Here is a 20853-nt window from a genome sequence, read left to right as displayed (position 1 = left end):
GTTATATGTGCTTTTCCCCCAATTTAATTGTGTGTTATAGTAGGGAGCATTTGTTGAATATTGCCAAAGTTACAAAATTTGACTCCCATGCTGATACAAACACATCCAGTTAGTTAAACCAACGGGGGCCTCCATGACATGAAAGATTTGTTTTTGTGTTTAGTCTTGAAGACGTCTTCAACATGTTAATGTGAACATGTAGTCACCCGGAGGAAACTTGTTGAAGTAATGAATGCAGCACAGCCATAACTATGGGATATAAATTAACACACTGTTTGTATAATTTCCTATGTCAATAAGTCAGCACAGGATAAAGGATCTCTGTGATCTCCCTCAAATAACTGCTTGTGGCTGTGTAAAATATTAATGATGCTGGCTGGATAATCTGCCAGCAAATGTTTTATAGCACAGAGGTGTGGAAGCTTTGTGTTATCAGATAACCTCTTACTTTGAGGAAGCACAATGCCGCGGGTCATTTCCTCCTGTTTCAGACCTGTATAAATAACAGACATGGCAGATTCTCATTTTCTTTGTGTTATAGATACAGTTAGTCATCATTTTAATGCCCCTTGAAAAGCTAACCCAATTCAAACTGTGGGAATTGCAACTGTCCCCTCTGTGCTAATGTAAAAAACTCCGGACAGTAAAACAAAACAACAACAAAAAAGCTCACAGAACAAATATTGCTTCCTTTTCTCACACCAGTACTGGAGAGCAAAGTTTGCTCTGGGGAAAGGAAAGCAGAAGCCACAGCCAAGGAAAGGATGCGCTTGGAGGCTGACCTGGAGTCCATAACCAAGAAGTCCCATGATGCTTCTGGGCAGCTCGTCAGCATCAGTCAGGAGCTGCTGAAGAAAGAGAGGTAATAGGGGCATGAGGTTGGGGGACTGGAGAAAGGATTTCTCTTCATGTGAATCATTTGTATAAAGCCAGATATTTGCAACAGCTTTGGAACCTGCACACACTGAATTGATTTTTTGTTGAATTGCTTGTTTTGTAATGATTTATGGATACAACTGGTTTACATAAGGAGCTGCAATGCTATCAAGAGTAACTACAACATAACCTATTTTCTTATGCAGTGAGTCATGCAGTAAATAAGAAGGCGGATTTTTTTTTAGTTCTGGTCTCAGTTGTACTACAAAGTTTCGCTGTGAAACAAACAAGGTGAACGAGGTCCAAGTCAATTTCACTGTGCAGCAAAGGTGAAATGAGAATACTCGGAGCACAACATTCTCAGTCTACTTTAATTCAAAACTTTCTCTCCCTAAAGGGAAATGTGCACTGTATACTTGGCATTGGAACGCATAATAAAACAACAAAGAACTACATAAAGCAATTTATATAAAAAGCATAACCACAATGGGCTGATAAGAACGGACAAGCAGTCAGTAACTGCATCGTGGATGAATGAGTTTGTGGTCCTCTAGCCTTTTCCCTTGACTGAAGCAGCAGGTAGTATTGTGCTGGCCTCCTGCACCACACACTTCCCACAAATGTCAGACTCAAGTGTTTTGTTTTTTTTTACCAACGCTCCTGAGTCAGTTTCTAATGCTTAATCTCCAAATTCTAAATCTGGCTCTAGCACAAAAGGTTCCAAGTGCTTTTTGTTCCACTCAAACAATTCAGATCATCTTTTTTACAACCCATATCAAAAGGGAAAGGCAATGTGTGTGCCACAGTGAGCAATGGCAGTGTTGTTGGAGCGGCAATGCGGGGCTTTATTAAACACACCAAATCCACACATGTTCGCATTATGACAGTTTATCTGTTGTGCTGTCTTACATTATTGGTAGTTTTGAATTATCCCTGTCTCGTATTTTGTGCAGTTCATATATTATTGAAGATACAAAGCATTTAATATAAGTGGCTGTGGTGGTTGCACAATATTCTGCAGTGCATCAATACGTTTAAATGCAATAAAAGTATATACAATCTTCATTACTTTGTGTATTGGATGGTAATATCATCAGCCTCCATAATGTCACTGCTGCTCTTTTAAACTGGTGATCAATATATTAGTGGCAGACTTTTGGACCATTTGGACGCTTTAATGCTCAAAAAACTGCACTATGAGTGAAAACAAACCATTATAGGCACTGTCTCTTTCAGCTCCATTCCAGGAAAGCATGCTCTGCTAATGATTGGTCAAATGCATCCGGCTTTAGAGGTCAACATCCATGAACGGAGAAACACAGACAGCCAAACAATTAATGACTAGCCTTGTACTCTGTGTGTGTATGTGTGTGTGTGCGTCTAACCAGGTGTGAAGGCAGGTCAATACTTAACATTCAAACCCCAATTCACTATTGTGTTACATGGCGACGTCATGCATGTTGCAGAAGTAGAGGAGCAATCAATGTTCAGCTTTCACAGCATTTCTATGGGTTTGTCTTTGCAGATTCATGACTATGTGTCAACCACAAGTTTCCATTGGCATTGATCAACACAAACTCCCCACTATATTACGCAATAAGCATGTACGTATATGTGTTTTATTAGAATGACAGAGCAACAAATGCCACAAATGATCTTTATTAGAGGAAAGATTATTTAAGTGGCCGGTGCAGAGTTACCACAGGTGACTGTATGAACCCTTAACAAGCTCCAGGCAGATATTAAATCAGCCTGGGAGGAGGTATCACCACCTGTGTAACATGCAGCAGCCTCAGCCAGTGTCCATGGGATTCGCTGTAGCTGGGCAAACAGCCAAATAGAAGTTGATGCCCGACCGCACACAGCTGAGTTATGAGAAGAGAAATCCCATCAAGCTGTCTCTGACATCCAGGCTACATCGCCGCTGGTCAGATAGATCATCAAATCATGTTGAAAACTTTTAAATAATGTTTGGTCAATAGAAACGCCTGCACAGTGCTTTATGTTAGAGGACTGCATGACCCGCTGCTCCAGGAGAGAGACTCTCAATAATAAGACTGCACTGTACTGTGCTCTCTCTCTCTCTCTCTCGCTCTCGCTCTCGCTCTCTCTCTCGGCTTGCATGGTACTTCCTAATGCATGATGTTTGTGTGTACTGCTCTTCATGCTTTATTGTACCTCTGTATAATCCCACTGGAAGTTTGTATTGCACACCCAGCCATTCCCGGAGACGGAATCCCTCTTGGAATTGCCTCTCCTGAGATTTCTTTCTTTTTTCCTTCGACTTTAAGGTTTTCTCTGGAATCTTTCCTCGTTTTCCTAGAGAGCTTGGGGGTGGGTCGTGAATTTTCCTGATGTTGTGGGTCTGTAAAGCCCTTTGAGACATTGTATGTGATAATGGGCTATACAAATAGAATTCACTTGACTTGACTGAGCACATGCACATCTTGCAAGATGTCCAAAATAAAGAAACAGTTTTTCATTTGTAATTAAATAGTCAATAATCAATACTCTTCTTCTTCTTTGTGTGCATGCTAGGAGTCTAAATGAGTTAAGGGTGTTGCTCCTGGAATCACATCGCCACTCACGGGACATGGAAAAAGACCTGAGCCGAGAACTGCATAAGGCAGAGTGGAAGGTCAAGGAGCAGAAACTCCAGGATGACATCAAGACACTTCGAGACAAACTGCTACTTTTGGTGAGAAGAAATGACCTGATTACTTATTATTTACACTTATTTGATTTTCTTAAAATCTTCTAATTACTGTGTACTACAGATTGTGTGGCCATATCCTGCTTTAAGCCTGGGGAACAGTAGCATCTGCATGCGCTTCCTCTGAAACAAAGGGCTTTAAATACTGTTCTACTGTCACTGGGACAGTGTGTGCATATGCAAAGCTTCAACTGGAAAGGTGTTATGCAGGAGATATGACTAAGGGAACTCCGGTACTCACATATCAGTGAGATGTACACAAATATTACCAACCAAAGTTTCTGTTTATATATTTTCCTTTGTTTTAAGCCTCTTACATAAACTTAACCCTTGCTTTCTACAGTATAATCTGCGGCTCAAAGCAGTCAATGTTACATAACCTTCTTCAGAAAGTCGAGTTAACTGAAGAAGTATTTTCAAAACAGTGGTTTTGTTACTTTCTTGTTAAAAATCTACTGGCAGATTTACTGGCAAAACCAGAACATAACTTGCCAACATATTTCCCTTTCTTGCTACATATGATATCCCAATTACATCATCCAACATAGTTTTACCTGGAAAGTGTATTATTGTAGAAACATGTCAGAAACATGACTACCCCTATCATTTAAACATAATATAAAGGTACCCAAAATGGTCCTTAATGGTATAAAAGGGTACAGTTGGGTATGGAAATGCACTTTTGTGAATGTCAAAACAAATATTTGTCAGTTGTGATTGAAATATGTCAAAGTATGAATGAGTCTGATTGTTATCTTTCTGCCCTCGTGTGTGTGCAATCCAGGGTCAGGAGCGGGCTTCACCAGACCACCGGCGGTACTCCATGCTGGACCCGTCAACTGTGGACTCAGAGGTGGGCCGCCTGCGTCAGCGGCTGCACAGCACAGAGGATGCCCTGAGGAACGCCATGGAACACAACCAACAAGTCGACCAGCTGGTCCAGGCAATGCGCAGGCATCCAGACAAAAGCCAGGTAAAATTGACATCGAAACATATGTAGCTTCAGATTTGCATGAAAATTAATTAGAGGGACGAATCAGAAGCAGCCCAATAGGTCTTGGTCAAATAAAGGGACAATTTAAGCTGCTAGATCAGTAGGACAAGACTGTTTATTGGTGTTTTTTGTTTTTCAGGTGCATGGTGCAAATTCAGCCAATGGAATTCATCATCAGGAATCAGACAGTACTCAAAATGTTGGTATTCTTTATAATGACAGTATTTAAACACCATTACTGTATGTTGATTCGTGCTGATGTCATTTTTGTTTGTTTTTCAGGAACAACACTGATGTAAGCAGCAGAGATCGAACTGGGACATGCAGGAGTACATCCTGAAAGGAAAAGCTATTTGGACATTTCTCCTGATTGTGCGATGGACGCTTGAAGACATTTGCGGTGTACACTTAATACCAAAACAGCAATTCTCTATCTCAAATTAAAGTATGTGTTGCATAACACCTATTAGCCAATCATGAAGACAGCTTAACTATAAAGTATAGACAGAGAATGGGGCATATAGATGAACTGTCTCTCTTCAACTCTTGAGAACATAAGGCAACTTTGATGCTTTACAGTAGTTTCCAGTTTTCCTCTTCGACAATTCAGAAATTTGGTCCAAAAGGGAAAAAAGCTGGTGAACGATGATGCAAAGAAATGAAGAACTGGGTCATTTTTGCTTTATTTATTATGTTTACTTTGCTTGTCAGCTTTGTAAAACCCTCTCTTGATGGATGACACTGATTCCTTTTGTGGTCGTTTTAGCCTGCTGGTCACATTATCCAATATCTGATGGTGGGATTGGTACCAAACGTATCTCTGTGAGTTAGACTGAAAGCTCCTTCCAGAACACAGTGTACAGATTCTGCTGTTGACTGGCATTATTGGAAGTATTAATAAAGAATCTAGTGGTCCAGTTTTGTTGTTATTGTATTTTTTTTTATGTCTGAACAAACAACAACATTTATCATTTGGCATTTACAATGGTAATACATTACACCTCAAGTGCAAACTCTATCTTAATGTACAAGGTAGTCAAAGACTAAAGGATCTAGATCTAGTTCCTAAAAAGCCTTGTGGGTTTACATGTGTCTCTTGATATAAGCAAGTCATTGTTGGAGTGCATTATCATGCTTTTACCATGGCTACTAAATAAAGAAAACTGAATAATAACTGAAGATGTTCTTAAAACGACTTTGGAACAACATGCTGACTGTCTAATTTTAAACAGTTGTAGGCTTGACTGTTGGACAATGGTTAAATTTTGTGACTGTGACCATGGTTTGGACATGCATGCACAGATCTAGAGTTTGACTGACAGATGATACTGGTGCCAATCTTGTTTTCAGATATTAGGTCAAGTGGTAAATGAGCAGTAGTCATTTTAAGCCATTCACCATCAGTGGACTCTGCTCAGACTGGACACTGATATTAATGAAACTGGGAGACCTGCTGAATTCATCTCAAAGTGATGTGGATGAAGTGAATATAGTAAATCGCACCAAACTTCTGCGTTCTCTAAAACGCAATCAGCCTAACTCTGAACCCTGAACACAAACACATCTTAGTCATGATCAACTACTGTATTTTATTTACTGTGGATATTGTGTATTAGTACAGACTCGACCCATATACTAGTATTAACTACTCATATGGTAGAAAATAGCAGCCTTATCTGATGCCCACTTGTGCCCATTTTGATGCTGCATCAAAATGTTACTGGATTTATTCAAACTTTTCTTAAGTAGGTCAACGTTAGGGCTATAACAGGAGCAAAACCCCAAACCATGGAATTACCACTTCAAAACACCTTGATTTCCTTTGCAAAATGTTTTTTAATATCAAAACTCAAAGAATTTATAGAACTCGTCTTCCAGAAATGGTTTAATCCATTTATCAACAGAATTGGAATATTCTAGTTGGTCAGAGGCTAAGATTGCTTGAAGTGGCATAATACACAGAGGCGAAAGGTGTGGAAATACAGCGGGGGTTCGTGTTTCCTGAGTAAAAAAGTGTAGGGCAGGCCCTGGTCAGCTAACATCAAACTTCAACTTTCCATTGGCTATTGTACATGGCCTCCTCCGCTGGAGGGTTCATACCCTTTGGATTATTGCTGCATTGGTTTTTGAGATTGAGTCATTAAATATTAACAACGTGGGCAAGGGCTTGTGGTGTTTTATTTCACACAGTTTCAGTCTTGTGTTTTCTTTTTTTGTTTATGTTTAAGGCAAAGTAAAGTCATTTGGTTTTTCACTCCACTAAAATGTTGCAGGTATATTCTGTCAGAATTTAATGAGAGGCAAATTCATACAGCAACATAACATTAAATCAAGTCATCAGACACATGATCACAAATCACACTTAGATTAAATATTTCAATTTGAAATACAATCCTATGTACATTAAAACCAGACAAACATTAGAGACACGAAATTCACCAGAAGTCCTTTATTAAAATCCTTATTTTAATCCTTTGTTTTGGAGGGAGGATGTTACATTTTAAACAACCACCAAATAGGAGACATAATTCAATTATGAGGAAATATGGAGGAAAATATCAAACATTCTAAAGTTGTGTGTGTTTATTATTATTGGGTTCCTAACTTTTTCTTTAGTACTCCTCTTAAATACCAGGTGTAATCCACATATCCCGATTATTATTTTTTGAGGGCAAATGCTGGATCTATTGACATTTATATGTTCAGAAGGAAGAAGTGCCTTTATGTGAGGTGCAGGCAAGTGATGATTTACAATGATGAAGATGATTGAAACAAATAATGAAGAAGACTTCACTGAAAATATAGAGGATTACATGAACGTCATTATTATTATTATTACTTGATTAACCTCGCACACACTTTACTTTGAAATCTTTGGTAGGAACATTACATTTTTACATCTTTTTAAAAATGAATTTCCCCTAGAATAGCGCGATAACACTGCTTCAACATTCCTATAGTAGTTCCAAAACAACTGTGTTCTTTTGACAGTCTTTGCTCATATAAGTAGTATATATTACTTTAATCGTGATTTTTGTCGTTGTAATTAATCGTTTATTGTGATGTGTGATCAGTGACATCGAAATGGTTATTATTTTCTAAAAAGTCCACCTAATATGAAGCAGTTAAAAACTTCATGTGACATATTTATAATGATCTTCGATGTAACTGTAATATCCACAAAATCTGTTTTCGACGGATCCATAAAGAATGGGTTCACTAAACACACCATCACCATGTGGTTTACATTTGATCATTTGATGAAGATGAACCGTGCGGAGTTTAAAGTGAAAGACCCTGAGAGACCCTGACTCAAACAGGTACATCATAATTAAAATAAGAAATCCCGATAGAAATAATTCCCTTTGCAGATAATCCATCATCTTTGCGGGATTTCCAGAGGTTCCTCGGTTAATCCTGTATGTAAATCGCAGCCAATAGATGCTGTTGTTGAGTTGGGGCTGGGATTAGAAGGAGGCGAATGAGTTTCAATTTTACTGGATTACAGAACAAAGAAAGGGGAAAGGGACACCCTGCTCTGTTAAGGGAAAACAGAAATAAACTGAGAATTATACTAAAATCATAGACAACAAGGCGTGTCATCGATATTAACACTGTGATGTTTCGGATTAGGATGTTAACCCAGACGACACGGCTTTATTGTGGATGGGAATTGTGAGCGTTTGTGATGGATTAAAACGGGGAATAAACCTATTCCGGGATTGACAGCAACAACAAGGATATTTAATCGCTAATTAAGGTGAGATTTCATTGTCTAATATTATCATATGAAAAGTCAGACAATGTGTGTTTATTGGACATGTAGTTTTACGTGTCTGTATATTTATGAATTACAGATTATAACCTAGTTCTGGACTGGGGGGAGGAGATGAAAGCAAAGTGCTAACGCTAGCTAGCAAAAGGACTAGCGAGTTCAAGCTAGCTAGTTAGGCAAATGTTATTATGATCCCGTTAGGTTGCCTAGCTAATTAGGAAGCGATGTTTACTTCAACGTGATCTAAATTGCGTAGGGTTAGCGTGAGTGGCTGACTAAAGAGGAGATTATAACAATGTGAGTGAAGTGTTATCTTGCATTTTTGATAAGCAAGCAGCGCCTGTCTGCTAAATTAGCTGTCCAGATGCTCCATATGTTGCTATCACTGGCTAACAGGCTACTTAGCATGTACAACAAAGACAGCTAGCTGGATTAGCCAATGTCCAAGAGAAAGACATACAGTTTTAAAGTTCTCACGCTCTAAAGTTTAACACTCGTTTGTGGAACCGAGCAAAAAAACTACCAGCCGTGCTGAGGCAACCGCGAAAGTGGCCACCTTAGCTTTAAACTGTAGAAAACTTCTTCTTTCATTAACGAATCTGCGTTTGTTGACTGTATTGTTTTGTACAAACAAACGGAATCGTGCAAGCAGATTCAAATCAACAAAGATGTCGAACTAGGACCACTAAGGTGTAATGTGCGTCAGGCAGAGGAGCAGAAAGAGGAGCTGTTTCTGAGTCACTTAGTTCACAGCTGTTAACTTCTGCTTTGTAGTTTGTACGAGAAACTTGACATGTTAAAACCAGCTGACAGAGATTAAACCCTATCAAACAGCTGGAACTGGCTGGAATTCACAAGTCCCCACATAGCTCAGAAACAGGACACAATGTACACCATCAACACAAACAAACATGCTCATTAATGTCCTTTGGGAGAGCAGATCTTTATTTATTGCACCATGCTTCATGTCACTGTGGTTTTCAAGTGTTTTTACTCCTCAGTCCAGCTTTTCAAGGATTCTCCTCTATGTTCACGTGATGTGCACTTCTTAGTCGCAACCGTCCTGCCAACATGTTCTTACTGAGGCAAGGAGTTGTCATCTCAAACTCCTACCATTATGTCATTTATACTATAATCGCCTGAATGAATGGAGCAACACGCCAGAGTCACAACAGTCTAACAGATCACCGTTTGGACAAATTGTGTTAAATTATAACACACACCTGGCCTGCTACTTTAAAATTTACTTTCACTTAAAGTAGACGCAATAACACCAACATGTCTATTGAAGGGACTATTTAACTGAAGTCGTGTGGGTATACAGTGTAAGCCTTTGAAGCTTAGGCAGCTGAGATTTGAGTTTTCTTCACTGAGAAACAATGATGTAAACAATCCCTCTGACTTCTGACTCTCTGGGTTTTAAGCAGGAGGCGTCCAAAAGGTTAAGATGCACCGTTCACTCTCTCGTGTGCCATTTTAACAGAGAGTTTGCCTGGATAGCTAACTGAATTTCCTGAAGTGTCTTGTGACTCCTTGTCCTTCTCATTCTAATGAAATCACATCTGTTCCAAGAGAAGAGGGAGGAGAGGGAATATTAGCCGAGTTTGAGTCTCAGACCAAGCTGACAGAAAAGCAGCCGTGATTGTTCATGATTTATTGTTACACAAAGACTTAAAGTGTAGAATTAAATGGAATAGTGGCAGTATCAGAAGGTCACGTTTTACAGGAGTACAGATTTACACACAGTCTGAGGACCTGTAACTTTCATAACGTACTAGAGAAGTGACCAGTGGGGCATTTCTTTGATCGTCAGTCTCTGCAGTCAGAATTGAGGAACAATATGGACTAAAGTCTATAGTTAATAGTATGAACTAAAGTCACCTTTGGCCACCATTGGTTGTACATTTGTGGCACCCGGTTTTTATTGCAAAATATGTTGACATGTAAATAATTCACACTGAACTGCAACAGTTGGTGTTGTTTGCTCAATGGGATCTCTGTCAAACCACACAGAAGATTAAGCTGTTTATTTATTTTTGCTGAATTAGTTTGTCATGTCTGAAGTCATTTTCAACCTGCCATATCATATCTAACATTATAGTGCTGGTGTATTCTTCTTCCGTGTGTTTCCTACACACAGCTAACAATACTACTATGCCTGCATGCAACAGATGCGTTGTAAATTTGGAATCTGATGTTTTCCCCAACATGAACAAACAGTAGTAAATGTATACATGTGGTAGATATTTATTCACTGCTAACCTAACATTTGCAAAGATCTGTATTCTCTAAGGTGAGCATTTAAATGCCACAGAAGACAAAAGTTGACAGGGCACCGAGATGTCTTTCTGACGAGTGGCTTTAAGTTTATTGCTTCATTTTGTTCAGGCAGCTGTAGGGACACTATCATAATGAGTGTGCTGGATATTTTGTGTAACATCATTACACAACATTATTAACATCAAATTAATTATTGACAGCTAAATTAAAACAAATGATTTACTCTACAGGTTGCATTTGAAATGACATAATATTTCATTCTTAGTGACATGAAGTTTGATGACACTTACAATGTACTGTATACTTACTGTATGTTCAATATATGCTAAGTGTAGGCCGACTTTTATTTAAATGTTAATCTCTATTGTTGCAACCTTTGCACCTGCACTGTGACCATGATTTTGTTTGATTTCAGTTCAATTTAATTCTGCTCCCTTCAACTGAAATTGCAATGACAACTGACATTACTGTTTACCCAGTTTAAATCAGAAGATCAACATCCATTCCTTCAAATTCGTTTCCCTCTAAATTAATTCTAATTCTCTCTTCAGCAACCAGTTCACGCAGCATGCTTTAATTGGTTTTGAAGGCGTATAAGTAACATTAGAAATGGCTGTTTGACCACTCAGAATTTCAATTTATGTCATTACAAAGTTTAAAAAGTGTCCTGCAAAATCAAGTGCTGAGTCACAAAGCCAAGGACAAAAGCTCAGTATTATCTGGGGCATTCAACTTGTAGCTCTCTCTGTTTGGAGATTGGAGATTGATATGTTTGTCTTAAGCAATGAGTAAGCTGTTGTTAAAGTGATCATGACATCATACTGTAAGTTCACCTACAACTTAATCATTCCAAAAGATTTGAGATTTGCTTCTTATTAAGTTGAGTTTTATTTGGTTGATAATATGTTCAAAGTTCCACCCTGAATGCTAAAATTACACAAGTACCATAAGAGCACTGTGACTTTACAGACGAGGTCCTTCTTGCAACACAGATATCACAAGATATCATACTGGGCATGTGCTCATCCCCGCCTTTCTCTTCCTGGCTACTTCCTCTGCCTTTTAAATATGTGAGGGAAAGAGGCCATCTATTTTGAGGCCATAATAATTTAGGAGGGGGCTAATGTTTACTGTGGCCTCAGGGGAAGCAGATTTAGACAGGCAGTAGACTTGGCACGTTCAGACTGGTGCAGCTGAACTGTGCTGCCACAGCCCCCGTTTCTCTCTCTCCCTCTCTCCCTCTCTCTCTCCATCGCTCTCTACCTCCCTGTCCCCTCTCTATTGAATCAGTGGTTTTGATTTGCCTGAGGCTAGTATAATGGTTCCCAGTGTCTGGAGAGATTAAAGGCCAGTGCTGCATTGTTCAAATGCCCTGAGATTAGTTTCCAAGGAGACGGGTTTCAGTTGCCATGAGAACACAGTGCCTGGATTTATCAGAGCAATTTTTCTTTAACAGGTCCTATCTGTTTGCATTTTTGCCTTTATATACATTGTCCATCTTTTGGAGTTGGGCTGTTTTTGTCAATAGTGAGCCTATTCACTATTCCATTTCCCATCTTTTCAGGAGAGCACATTAGCTCCAATGATATAATCAAAGAGTCCTAATTACCCCTAATTTGCAAATGCTTACCATAAATGGTTGATTTTCAGATGGATGTTGATATTAGCATTTTAAATAAGACTTTTACAGATACTTTTAAAGCTTCTTAGGTGCAAATCGTCTCTTCGCTCTCCCAGTCCTTAATAGCAGATCCATGCTCATTTATCATTTGCATAAAGGTAAATGTAAGCTTTGAATACCACCGCTATATGTCTGCAGGACCGCATGCATGAACACACACACACACACACACACACACACACACACACACACACACACACGTAGGTTGTGTATGTAGCACTGTGGCTGCAAGATTTAATTGTGTTGATCTGTTCCTGGCAGAGGCATGGCTCAGATGAGGAAGCTGGCATGTGAAGGCGTCAGGATGAACTCTCGTGCTGAGCCCCAGGTCCCACTGGTGTCAGCCAGACAGGAGATTCTCACCAGTTTGGTGTCCGCCCTCGATTCAGTGGTATGCTGCAGATCAAGTCTAACACAAGTTCATTCTTTATCTCTTTTGAATCTGTGTTCTTGATGTAAATCTAATTTCCTTTGGATATGCACTGACCACTATAAATTACAACGAATATAGCAGTTTCGGAGTATGAGGGGACAGCATGCAGTATCTTGAATTCCAGGAGTCTGAATGCAATTCCTTTTTCAAGATCAGCCTTTACAGAGATTGTAGTTTGTCAACTGTGAGTAATTGATGCCTGTGTCTCTGTTTTCAGTGCATGGCAATGTCTAAGCTCAATGCTGAGGTGGCATGTGTCACCGTGCACGAGGACAGCGTGATCGCTGTGGGCACAGAAAAGGGCAGAGTCTTCCTCAACTCCAGGAGAGAAATCCAAACAGACTTCTATAAGTTTTGCCGTAAGTTATGGTCTGGTGTACTTGTGAGCTGTTGTTTTCATTATTAATTCTTAATAGAACAGTGATCTGTAATTAAAGCCCCAGCTGTGCTAAGGTTGTATAAAATGCACTTGTGATAGGCTGTCCCTGTAGGATTTTGCAGTTTGGTGATCACACAAATGCAAGTTCAGCCAAAATTTCCAATAATTGCAGCAGCTTGCAGTTTCTTCTCAATATCGGACCTCTTCCACAAAAAATGATCAAATCAGCAATATGCTTAGTTAAGTTTAGCTAACATTTTAACATTTATCCAACATATCGAACAATACATCAAGAAAAGCAAAGGTTTGGACAAAATCGAGATTTCTCCCATTTGTTGCCTTTTAACCAATAAGCGTGTCAACAACATGTATAGGACAAGAGAAGTTGCTGTTAACATTGCAATTCTTACAGGCCATTGAGGATAACCGAGGTCACAGGATTTATAATGGTGCTTTAACCACTTAAGACTAGGGGGAAGAACACTTCGCTCTGTTAATACTGTGAAGCACTATTACCATGTAGCTAACTCCACAAGAGGGCAGCCATTTCATGCCTGTGGGGAGGTACTTCCTCTGTTTATGGAGAGTAACTATACCCCTTCCCACCCCTTTCATTTTCCCTGTGCTACAGTGTCACCAAGCTGATTCTGTTGATTATTTTGCTGTATTTATATAGCACCAAATCACGACAAACGATATCTCAACGCACTTTACATATAGAGCAGTTAAGGAAACCCAACACTCCCTATGAACAAGCACTTGGCAACAGCGGCAGGAAAAAACTCGTGAAGAAACCTCAGGCAGAACCATCTATGATGTGTTTTTCTTGTTTTTGTCAACACACATGCAGCTGCATTCTGGACCAACTGGGGAGTCTTTAGAGACTAATTACAGCAGCCTGATAATAATGAATTACAATATTTCAGCCTAGAGGTAACAAATGCGTGGATGCGTTGTTTTTGCATCATTCTGTGACAGAATGTGCCAGATCTTTGAAACAAACAAACTGATTACTTAAATAATTAAAATGACGCAAAGGTATAAATAAACCCACAACAACTGGCTACTCTGGAACAGTGATGAAGCACAATCAGAATAAACATGAAACCATAGCTGCAAGCACAAATGATTGTTAACAGGTTCAGCGCAACATTGAGACGAACCAATCTCTTATTCACAGCCGCTCCAAAATGACAGGTTAAGGAGTTTTTAAATATTTCCCAGGCTTGGTTGGGGAGGCCCCATTGGTGGAATTGGGGCAGTGTCGTCTAGTCAGGCGTGGCAGGGCACAGAAAAAATTAAGTGGGGCGAAGATCTGGCACAGATCGGTTGGCTCGGCTCCTACTCCACAGGAAGAGCCAATCCCGATGATGGCACGGCACAGTCCAGGTGACATAACAATCAGACTCAGTGAGAGACAGAGAGCTACAAACAACCTACTCAGAAGGCGATAGCTGTAGCAGTTTCTCCACAATTTTTTTAAATTAAGTGAAATTAAATTAAACAGAGTTACAATTTCTTCACTTCTGTATTGCGTTGTGATCAACCTTTGATTTTTGCTAGACTAGAGTTAGCTGGCAGTGACGTGCCTGGCTAGCTGTTGACAATTTGAATTATATGGCAAATAAAGTTTTATGACATGTTGGGTTACGTTTATGAATCTTTTAGTTGCATGACACACTTAACAAGTTTACTTTGCCAAAGTACTTATGTACAAACCCTGAAAGCATCTGTTGTACAATTGTTCTGTCACTCTTTAAGGATTTGTCTCTTTTTTAATTTGGCTTCAGGAGTGCCGTGTGCGCAAAATTTGACCACAGCAAATGCCCATACCAAAGACCAGGAAGTTGATCACAGCAAACTGAGTAAGGAGGGTGAGCATGGGAAACCAAGAATTCCATCAGATGCCCAATCCAACATCTTTGTTCTGAGGAAGATGGTGGAAGAAGTCTTCACTGTACTTTACAGTAAGGAGTCACCAAAACATTTTGTATTTTGTATTTCAATCTCCAGCCATTCTGATTTACAGTTTCTTTGTTTAGGGTTACTTTTCACCACTTTTTGGTTGTGAAGGACTTGTTTGTCGTTCATGACAGTCTCATTTGATGCATCACTCACAACTTACTGGTTTGTTTTTCAGGAAGTCAGAAAATGCTAAGCTAGCTAACATTAACATTGCATATCCAAATGCTTAGCTATTACATTACATTACATTACGATCATTTGGCAGACGCTTTTATCCAAAGCGACTTACATTACATTACCACCCTTCGCAGAGGGGGGAGCAATTGAGGGTTCGGTGCCTTGCTCAGGGGCACCTCGGCTCGAGGGGGCGACCCTCCGGTTCCCAAGCGGAAGCACTACCCACTGAGCCACTGCCTCCCCCGCTATGTTTCACAGTCATTCATTCACATTGATAAAACTATCAGAGACCTTTTTATTATTTCTTTCTTGATCCTTATGTTCGCAAACATAAATCCTCTGCTGATTTTTTGTTGTTTAACAAGGTACTGTTTATGCTAAAATGCTCATGTCACTGAATTGCAATCTACAGGTGAGGCTTTGGGAAAGAGCAGCCTGACACCTGTGCCTTATGAGTGGATCCAGAAGGACCCCGGCTGTGTGGTGGCCCATGGTCTGCCTGAGGGCGTCATTCTGAAGAAGCCCTCCGAGTACGACACCAAGACACTGATGAAGATCCTGGAGCAGAGCCACCGCATCCAGTTCACAGTGAAAAGGTGAGTCTGCTAATGAATCCAAATTCAAATTATTCAAATTATTTGCCTGTTATTTAACCGACTGCTGTTGGAAGGCTTGTATGAGTATGAATCCAGGTGTGTCATACCTGCTTACTAAAATTAATAATTAATAAACTAAAATAAATAAACGTCTGAAGGCACACCAGCAGCAAAGAGCTGTTGTAATGTACTTCAGAAACTACAAAATCTCAGCTCAGAATGCTAATATTAGTATGTTATATGTGACATTTAACACAATAACTTGCTCACAGGATGCTGGTATGTTGGATAGGAATTCTGTTTTGCAAATCATGACCTTGTGGCGAAGCAAGAATGAACAATTATTACCAAATCTACAATATTCATGACTGTAAAAGTCCTAACCCTACATGGACTAAATCTCAAATGCAACACTGTGTGATGTCAGTCTCGCGTAATTGAACGTGTCAACAAAATATATGGAGTTGTTCCCCACACTCCTTATCCCAATGTCTGCCCGGAGTTTCCCAGGACTGGTGGGGAAGTCTATTCTTAGGCTTTCAGGGTGGTTTATATAACATTAACATAGATGGACAGCTACTCAACACACATTCTAAAACTGAAACCTGAAACTGCTGGTTAAACAAAGTGCTGTTAGCAAAAGTAGAGAAGGGACTACGATACAAATTGGAACGTGTTTTGTCATCCATGCAGTTACTTTCTTTTGAAAACTTTTATTCTGTCTAACTAACTAAATCCTCTGCTTATATAAACTTTGTGGGAACAATCTTGGAATGATCATTCTGTTCTAGTGTGGTAACTATAAATTTGTCTCCAGCTGGTCACGATCATCAGCGTGTCCTGCCAGACTGAGCACAACAGTTTTTGTTGTTGTTTTTGAACTGATGCAAGGTGAATGCCTCATTAAGTCTTAATTGGATTACCTTCAGTTTGCTGCCAAGTAAATGCCAAACATCCTTCTCTTATAGAATCATAAAACGACTTATTTTGTAGTTTTAGATCACTTTGTTTTTAAGCACAACATTCATTTTTTTTGTCCCTGCTTCACGTGTGCTACTTCACAAACCACTGTCACATGGATTTGGATACGATAAATAAGTGGTTTCTTATTCCTGTCAGTGAATTACGTGGGGATGTTAACAGTGGTAATAAAGGCAACAATGTGTTTGTCAATTATTCAGAATTTGTAATTATGAAAGTGAGTGAGGTGATGAAATTGCTTTCAGAAGAGTTGATGTTCTTGAAGCATTGTAATTTGTAATTTGAGTCAGCTTTATTTATATAGCACCAAATCACAACAGACGTTATCTCAAGGCACTTAACGTACAGAGCAGTTAAAGAAGCCCAATGTTCCTCCATGATCAAGCACTTGGCAACAGCGGCAAGAAAAAAACTCCCCTTTAACGGGAAGAAACCTCAGGCAGAACCAGGCTCTAGGTGGACGGCCAGCTGCCTTTTAGCAAGCGATACATTTGGTTAATAAATGATGTCCACTACTGGTAGGCATAAAACTTTCAGATAAAATGTTCTGGCTATGGTTCTTGCCAGTATTTTTTTTCTCCTTGACTTTGAGTTTGTCATTGTGTACAGGCCAGTTGAAGAATTGTCTCGAGAAGCCAAGTCCATCACAGATATCAATCACAACTCTTCCACCGCGGTCATAACGCCAAGCAGCCATTGCCCGGGGAGAACTACTGCCCAGGTAGTCACGTCATCAAGTCCCGCCACTTCCAGCAACTCTGTTCTCTCAAACTTCCTGTACGGCATGCCCATGTCCTCCAAACCCCATCCAGATGGCACGCTGGACCTCAAACCCATGTCCCTCCTCAACCTAGGCAAGGACAGACTGGGCAACTGGACAGCAGGGGCAGACAAGCCCACATGTCTCAAAGACTGCGCAAATAATGGTAAGGTGGGCATGTGTGTGTTTTGGGAGGGTGGGCGTAAAAGGACACATTTAACCATGTAAAATCAAACAGGGTTGTGGCGCCACCTGGGTGAATGTATTGTACGAGTAGTAAGTATTGTAAGACGAAAAATAATCTCTTGGACAATGTTGTGTAAAACTTAAGTTGCCAAAAATATAGGTAATATTAAGTTTGTAATTAAAAGTTAATTTCTAAATCTGCAAATTACACTGAAAGTGAAATGCCGACAATATTACAAAAGTCATGATTTCTGTCCAAACTAAGTTATTGACATTGTTTTGGTAAGTTGGAGCATTTTGGAGATATTTGGCTTTCTCTTGCCATGCCTGTAGCACATAGAATGGACCCTTATCACACAGAATGAGATCCATTGAAATCAATATAAATATGTTCACCCTTTACCTTAGAAAGTGTTTTCCAATGACTTTGTATTCTAAAAACGTCTGGATCATCCTGGCTCGCTATCCTTTTAACTTCTGCGTGCCTTCTCACAACTGAGAGAATATTGCAGAGACATACACTGCTACACATTTTCAGGAAAAATAGCACCCAAAGTACCCAAGCTTTACAGTCACTATAGCATAACTGTCCTATTGGGGAATCCAGAACATACTTTTCATTTAGTTTAGTTACTTTCAATCCTTGCAACATGGATCCATAGGGGTCCATTTAAAGGCCTACAGACTTGGTAAGTGAACACCAAATGGCTCTAGAATGCTACAACTTCGAAAATGCACATGGGAATAACATAATTTGGATGTGAATAATCTGAAAAATCTTCAAATTTCTTTTGCCTGTCCCTTTAAGGTTTCCCTGCAGTACGCCTCTCTCTCTCGTAGCACATTCCCCTGTCATGTTTCTATATTCAATAGAACCAGCAGCCACTTTAGAGAGCTCATAGGTCTCTTACTCATGTTTGAATTCTTTAGACTAGAATTCAGAACTCTGGAATGTATTCAATTCATTATCCTGGTGAAGGATGGATTACTATGAGTGACTAGATTGCAACCAAGTTTAAGACTGTTCTCCTTACCGTGACCTTACATTGTGTTTTGTGCGATTAAAAGAACTATGTTATAAATGTTAACTTCACACAGTAGACTTGTTAATAAACCTTGTTCAGCTGTGATTTTATTTTTTATTTATTTTATCGTATTTGTCACCATTTGTATTTTTAGATGAGACAACAAGACTACCTGGTGAGCTGGGCCAGAGTCCTCCTGGTATCCACATTTCCAAGAGGCTTCTCTTTTCCATAGTACATGAGAAATCAGGTAGGCATTAATACAAGCAGTTCGCCTGGAAATGATATTATTTTAAATGCATAAAGCTGTGCAGCAAGTGCAAAAGTAGTATATTAGTCACAAACTTTTGGCAGACCAAGCATGAAATCCCTTTACAATTTAAGATTTTAATAATCTGTAGTGGTTGTATATTTGGCTGTAAGATTCAATAATTGTGAAGTTAGCATGCAAGGAGATGTTCCACAAACGCTCGCATGCTGCACTTTCCAGAGCAGAATCTTAATGACGGGGAGCTCAAATCAGTGTTGGTCACATACTGAGTGGGACCACTTAATTCAAAATATCCTCAGGGTAAGCTGAAGTTGCCAGTCGCCTGCCGTCCAACATTTTGCTTTTAAAACAAGCATCTGCCTTTTAATCTCCTGAAAGCTGGACACTAAGACAAGCTCACTCGTGCACTCTGGCATGCATTTAATGTCAAAGTGATCCCATCAAAATAAGAATAGATCAACCTACAAATAAAACAGCCTATTGTGTGATGAAAGTGATAATGATGAATATAAATTATGATTGCATTGATTTAGGTAACCTTAGAGACGTAAAAAACGAAGAAAGATAGACTGAGTGATAGACACAGGCAGACTGCGCCCTTCTCTGATCACCGTCATGGAAAAGTGCTCACAGTCATGGCTGGTGAATGAGCACTGTGACCAGTCTCCACTTTCTGAATAAAATTCAGTGGTGATGTTGAAAAGCTGGAGTATCGTTTTGTTATTCAGTAGGAGTCAAATCAGTGAAGCAGATATCTGTTGGAATATATTGAATATTATTATATCTAATATGTATTTATTAAAATTATAATCAATAGAAATGCTTTACTATAGTGGCAAATGCTGTGTTGATAATAATGCTGTGATCAGACAGGATCATTAGGCAGTTACAAATGTTTCCCGGCACATATCGGCTAATAATACAACTACAACTCCCTGCTGGAGAGGACCACGTGTAAAGTAAATCATGGATAGCTGCAGACACTCCTCTGGGAGCTCCAACCCCTCACGTGTGACTCACCTGACAAATGCTTAAGTACATGGTTAAGTCTGATGTCTGAATATGGAGGAATGCAACATTGTTAACTTCAACTTCAAGATCTGAACTCTGAATTGACCCTAATGTGTCCAGGGTCATAGAGTAGCCTGGCTGAACCGACACTAACCCAGCCAACATTAAGGGCCAAACCACTAAGATGCCAAGTCTAATCCTATAATAAGATTGCAGGCATTACTTCTGGATGCTTTTGCACTACAGTGAAATGTAGCTCATTTGTAAGTTAAATCTCCAAAGCATAATAGATGTGAGTCTGTATTTCATGGTTCAGGAAACACTGTCAGGATTCATATCTTACACATCTTTCCTTTCAGAAAAATGGGACTCTTTCATTCGCGAAACTGAAGACATCAACACATTGCGAGAATGCGTGCAAATCTTGTTCAACAGCAGATACGGTGAGGAACCTCACCCTCAGCATTTTTAGCATTTTTTTGGGCATCAGTATCACGTGCGGGCATTGGACAATGATGACTCTGTGTACTGGATGTGTGGATGTGGGTGGATTTGGGTCAGTACTCGGCTCAGCTTTTCTTCAGGAATACACAAGAAAGAACCATATTTGTTCACCAAACACTGTAAATCTTTATATTCGGCACAAATATTTCAAGGTGAGCATAACCAGAAGCAAATCTGCTGTAGTAAATATTATGTATCATTGTCCAAAAGATTTTATTATGGTTGGGGAAAAAGCATATTTTTTCA

The 20853-nt window shown here is 39.5% G+C and overlaps 2 protein-coding genes across 5 annotated transcripts in view; both read left to right on the top strand.

The window, feature by feature from the left end:
* clip2 (CAP-GLY domain containing linker protein 2) overlaps positions 1 to 6736 on the top strand; it is a 37584-nt gene extending 30848 nt beyond the window's left edge. Inside the window, exons 14-18 of the mRNA XM_076161461.1 lie at positions 706 to 862; positions 3415 to 3574; positions 4374 to 4562; positions 4723 to 4782; positions 4866 to 6736. Coding sequence (XP_076017576.1) covers positions 706 to 862; positions 3415 to 3574; positions 4374 to 4562; positions 4723 to 4782; positions 4866 to 4877 — 578 coding nt within the window. The 3' untranslated portion in view covers positions 4878 to 6736. The remainder of the gene's footprint in view (positions 1 to 705; positions 863 to 3414; positions 3575 to 4373; positions 4563 to 4722; positions 4783 to 4865) is intronic.
* A 1334-nt stretch (positions 6737 to 8070) lies between these two features.
* Positions 8071 to 20853, top strand: part of gtf2ird1 (GTF2I repeat domain containing 1) — a 28961-nt gene continuing 16178 nt past the window's right edge. For 2 of the 4 annotated variants that reach the window (XM_076161293.1, XM_076161291.1), the window contains exons 1-8: positions 8072 to 8343; positions 12581 to 12710; positions 12970 to 13111; positions 14922 to 15098; positions 15686 to 15869; positions 17460 to 17776; positions 18976 to 19071; positions 20463 to 20546. In XM_076161293.1, coding sequence (XP_076017408.1) covers positions 12585 to 12710; positions 12970 to 13111; positions 14922 to 15098; positions 15686 to 15869; positions 17460 to 17776; positions 18976 to 19071; positions 20463 to 20546 — 1126 coding nt within the window. In that variant the 5' untranslated portion in view covers positions 8072 to 8343; positions 12581 to 12584. Of the gene's footprint in view, positions 8344 to 8516; positions 8656 to 12580; positions 12711 to 12969; positions 13112 to 14921; positions 15099 to 15685; positions 15870 to 17459; positions 17777 to 18975; positions 19072 to 20462; positions 20547 to 20853 lie in introns of those variants that run through there. The other 2 variants (XR_012964676.1, XM_076161292.1) reach the window with 2 other exon arrangements.

Source organism: Genypterus blacodes, unplaced genomic scaffold, assembly GCF_046128005.1.
Source record: "Genypterus blacodes isolate CSIRO-AG114 ecotype Tasmania unplaced genomic scaffold, CSIRO-AGI_Gbla_v1 ptg000111l_1, whole genome shotgun sequence".
Classification (NCBI taxonomy): domain Eukaryota; kingdom Metazoa; phylum Chordata; class Actinopteri; order Ophidiiformes; family Ophidiidae; genus Genypterus; species Genypterus blacodes.
Note: the sequence above shows the minus strand (reverse complement) of the source record. Positions and strands in the feature narration are given on the sequence as shown.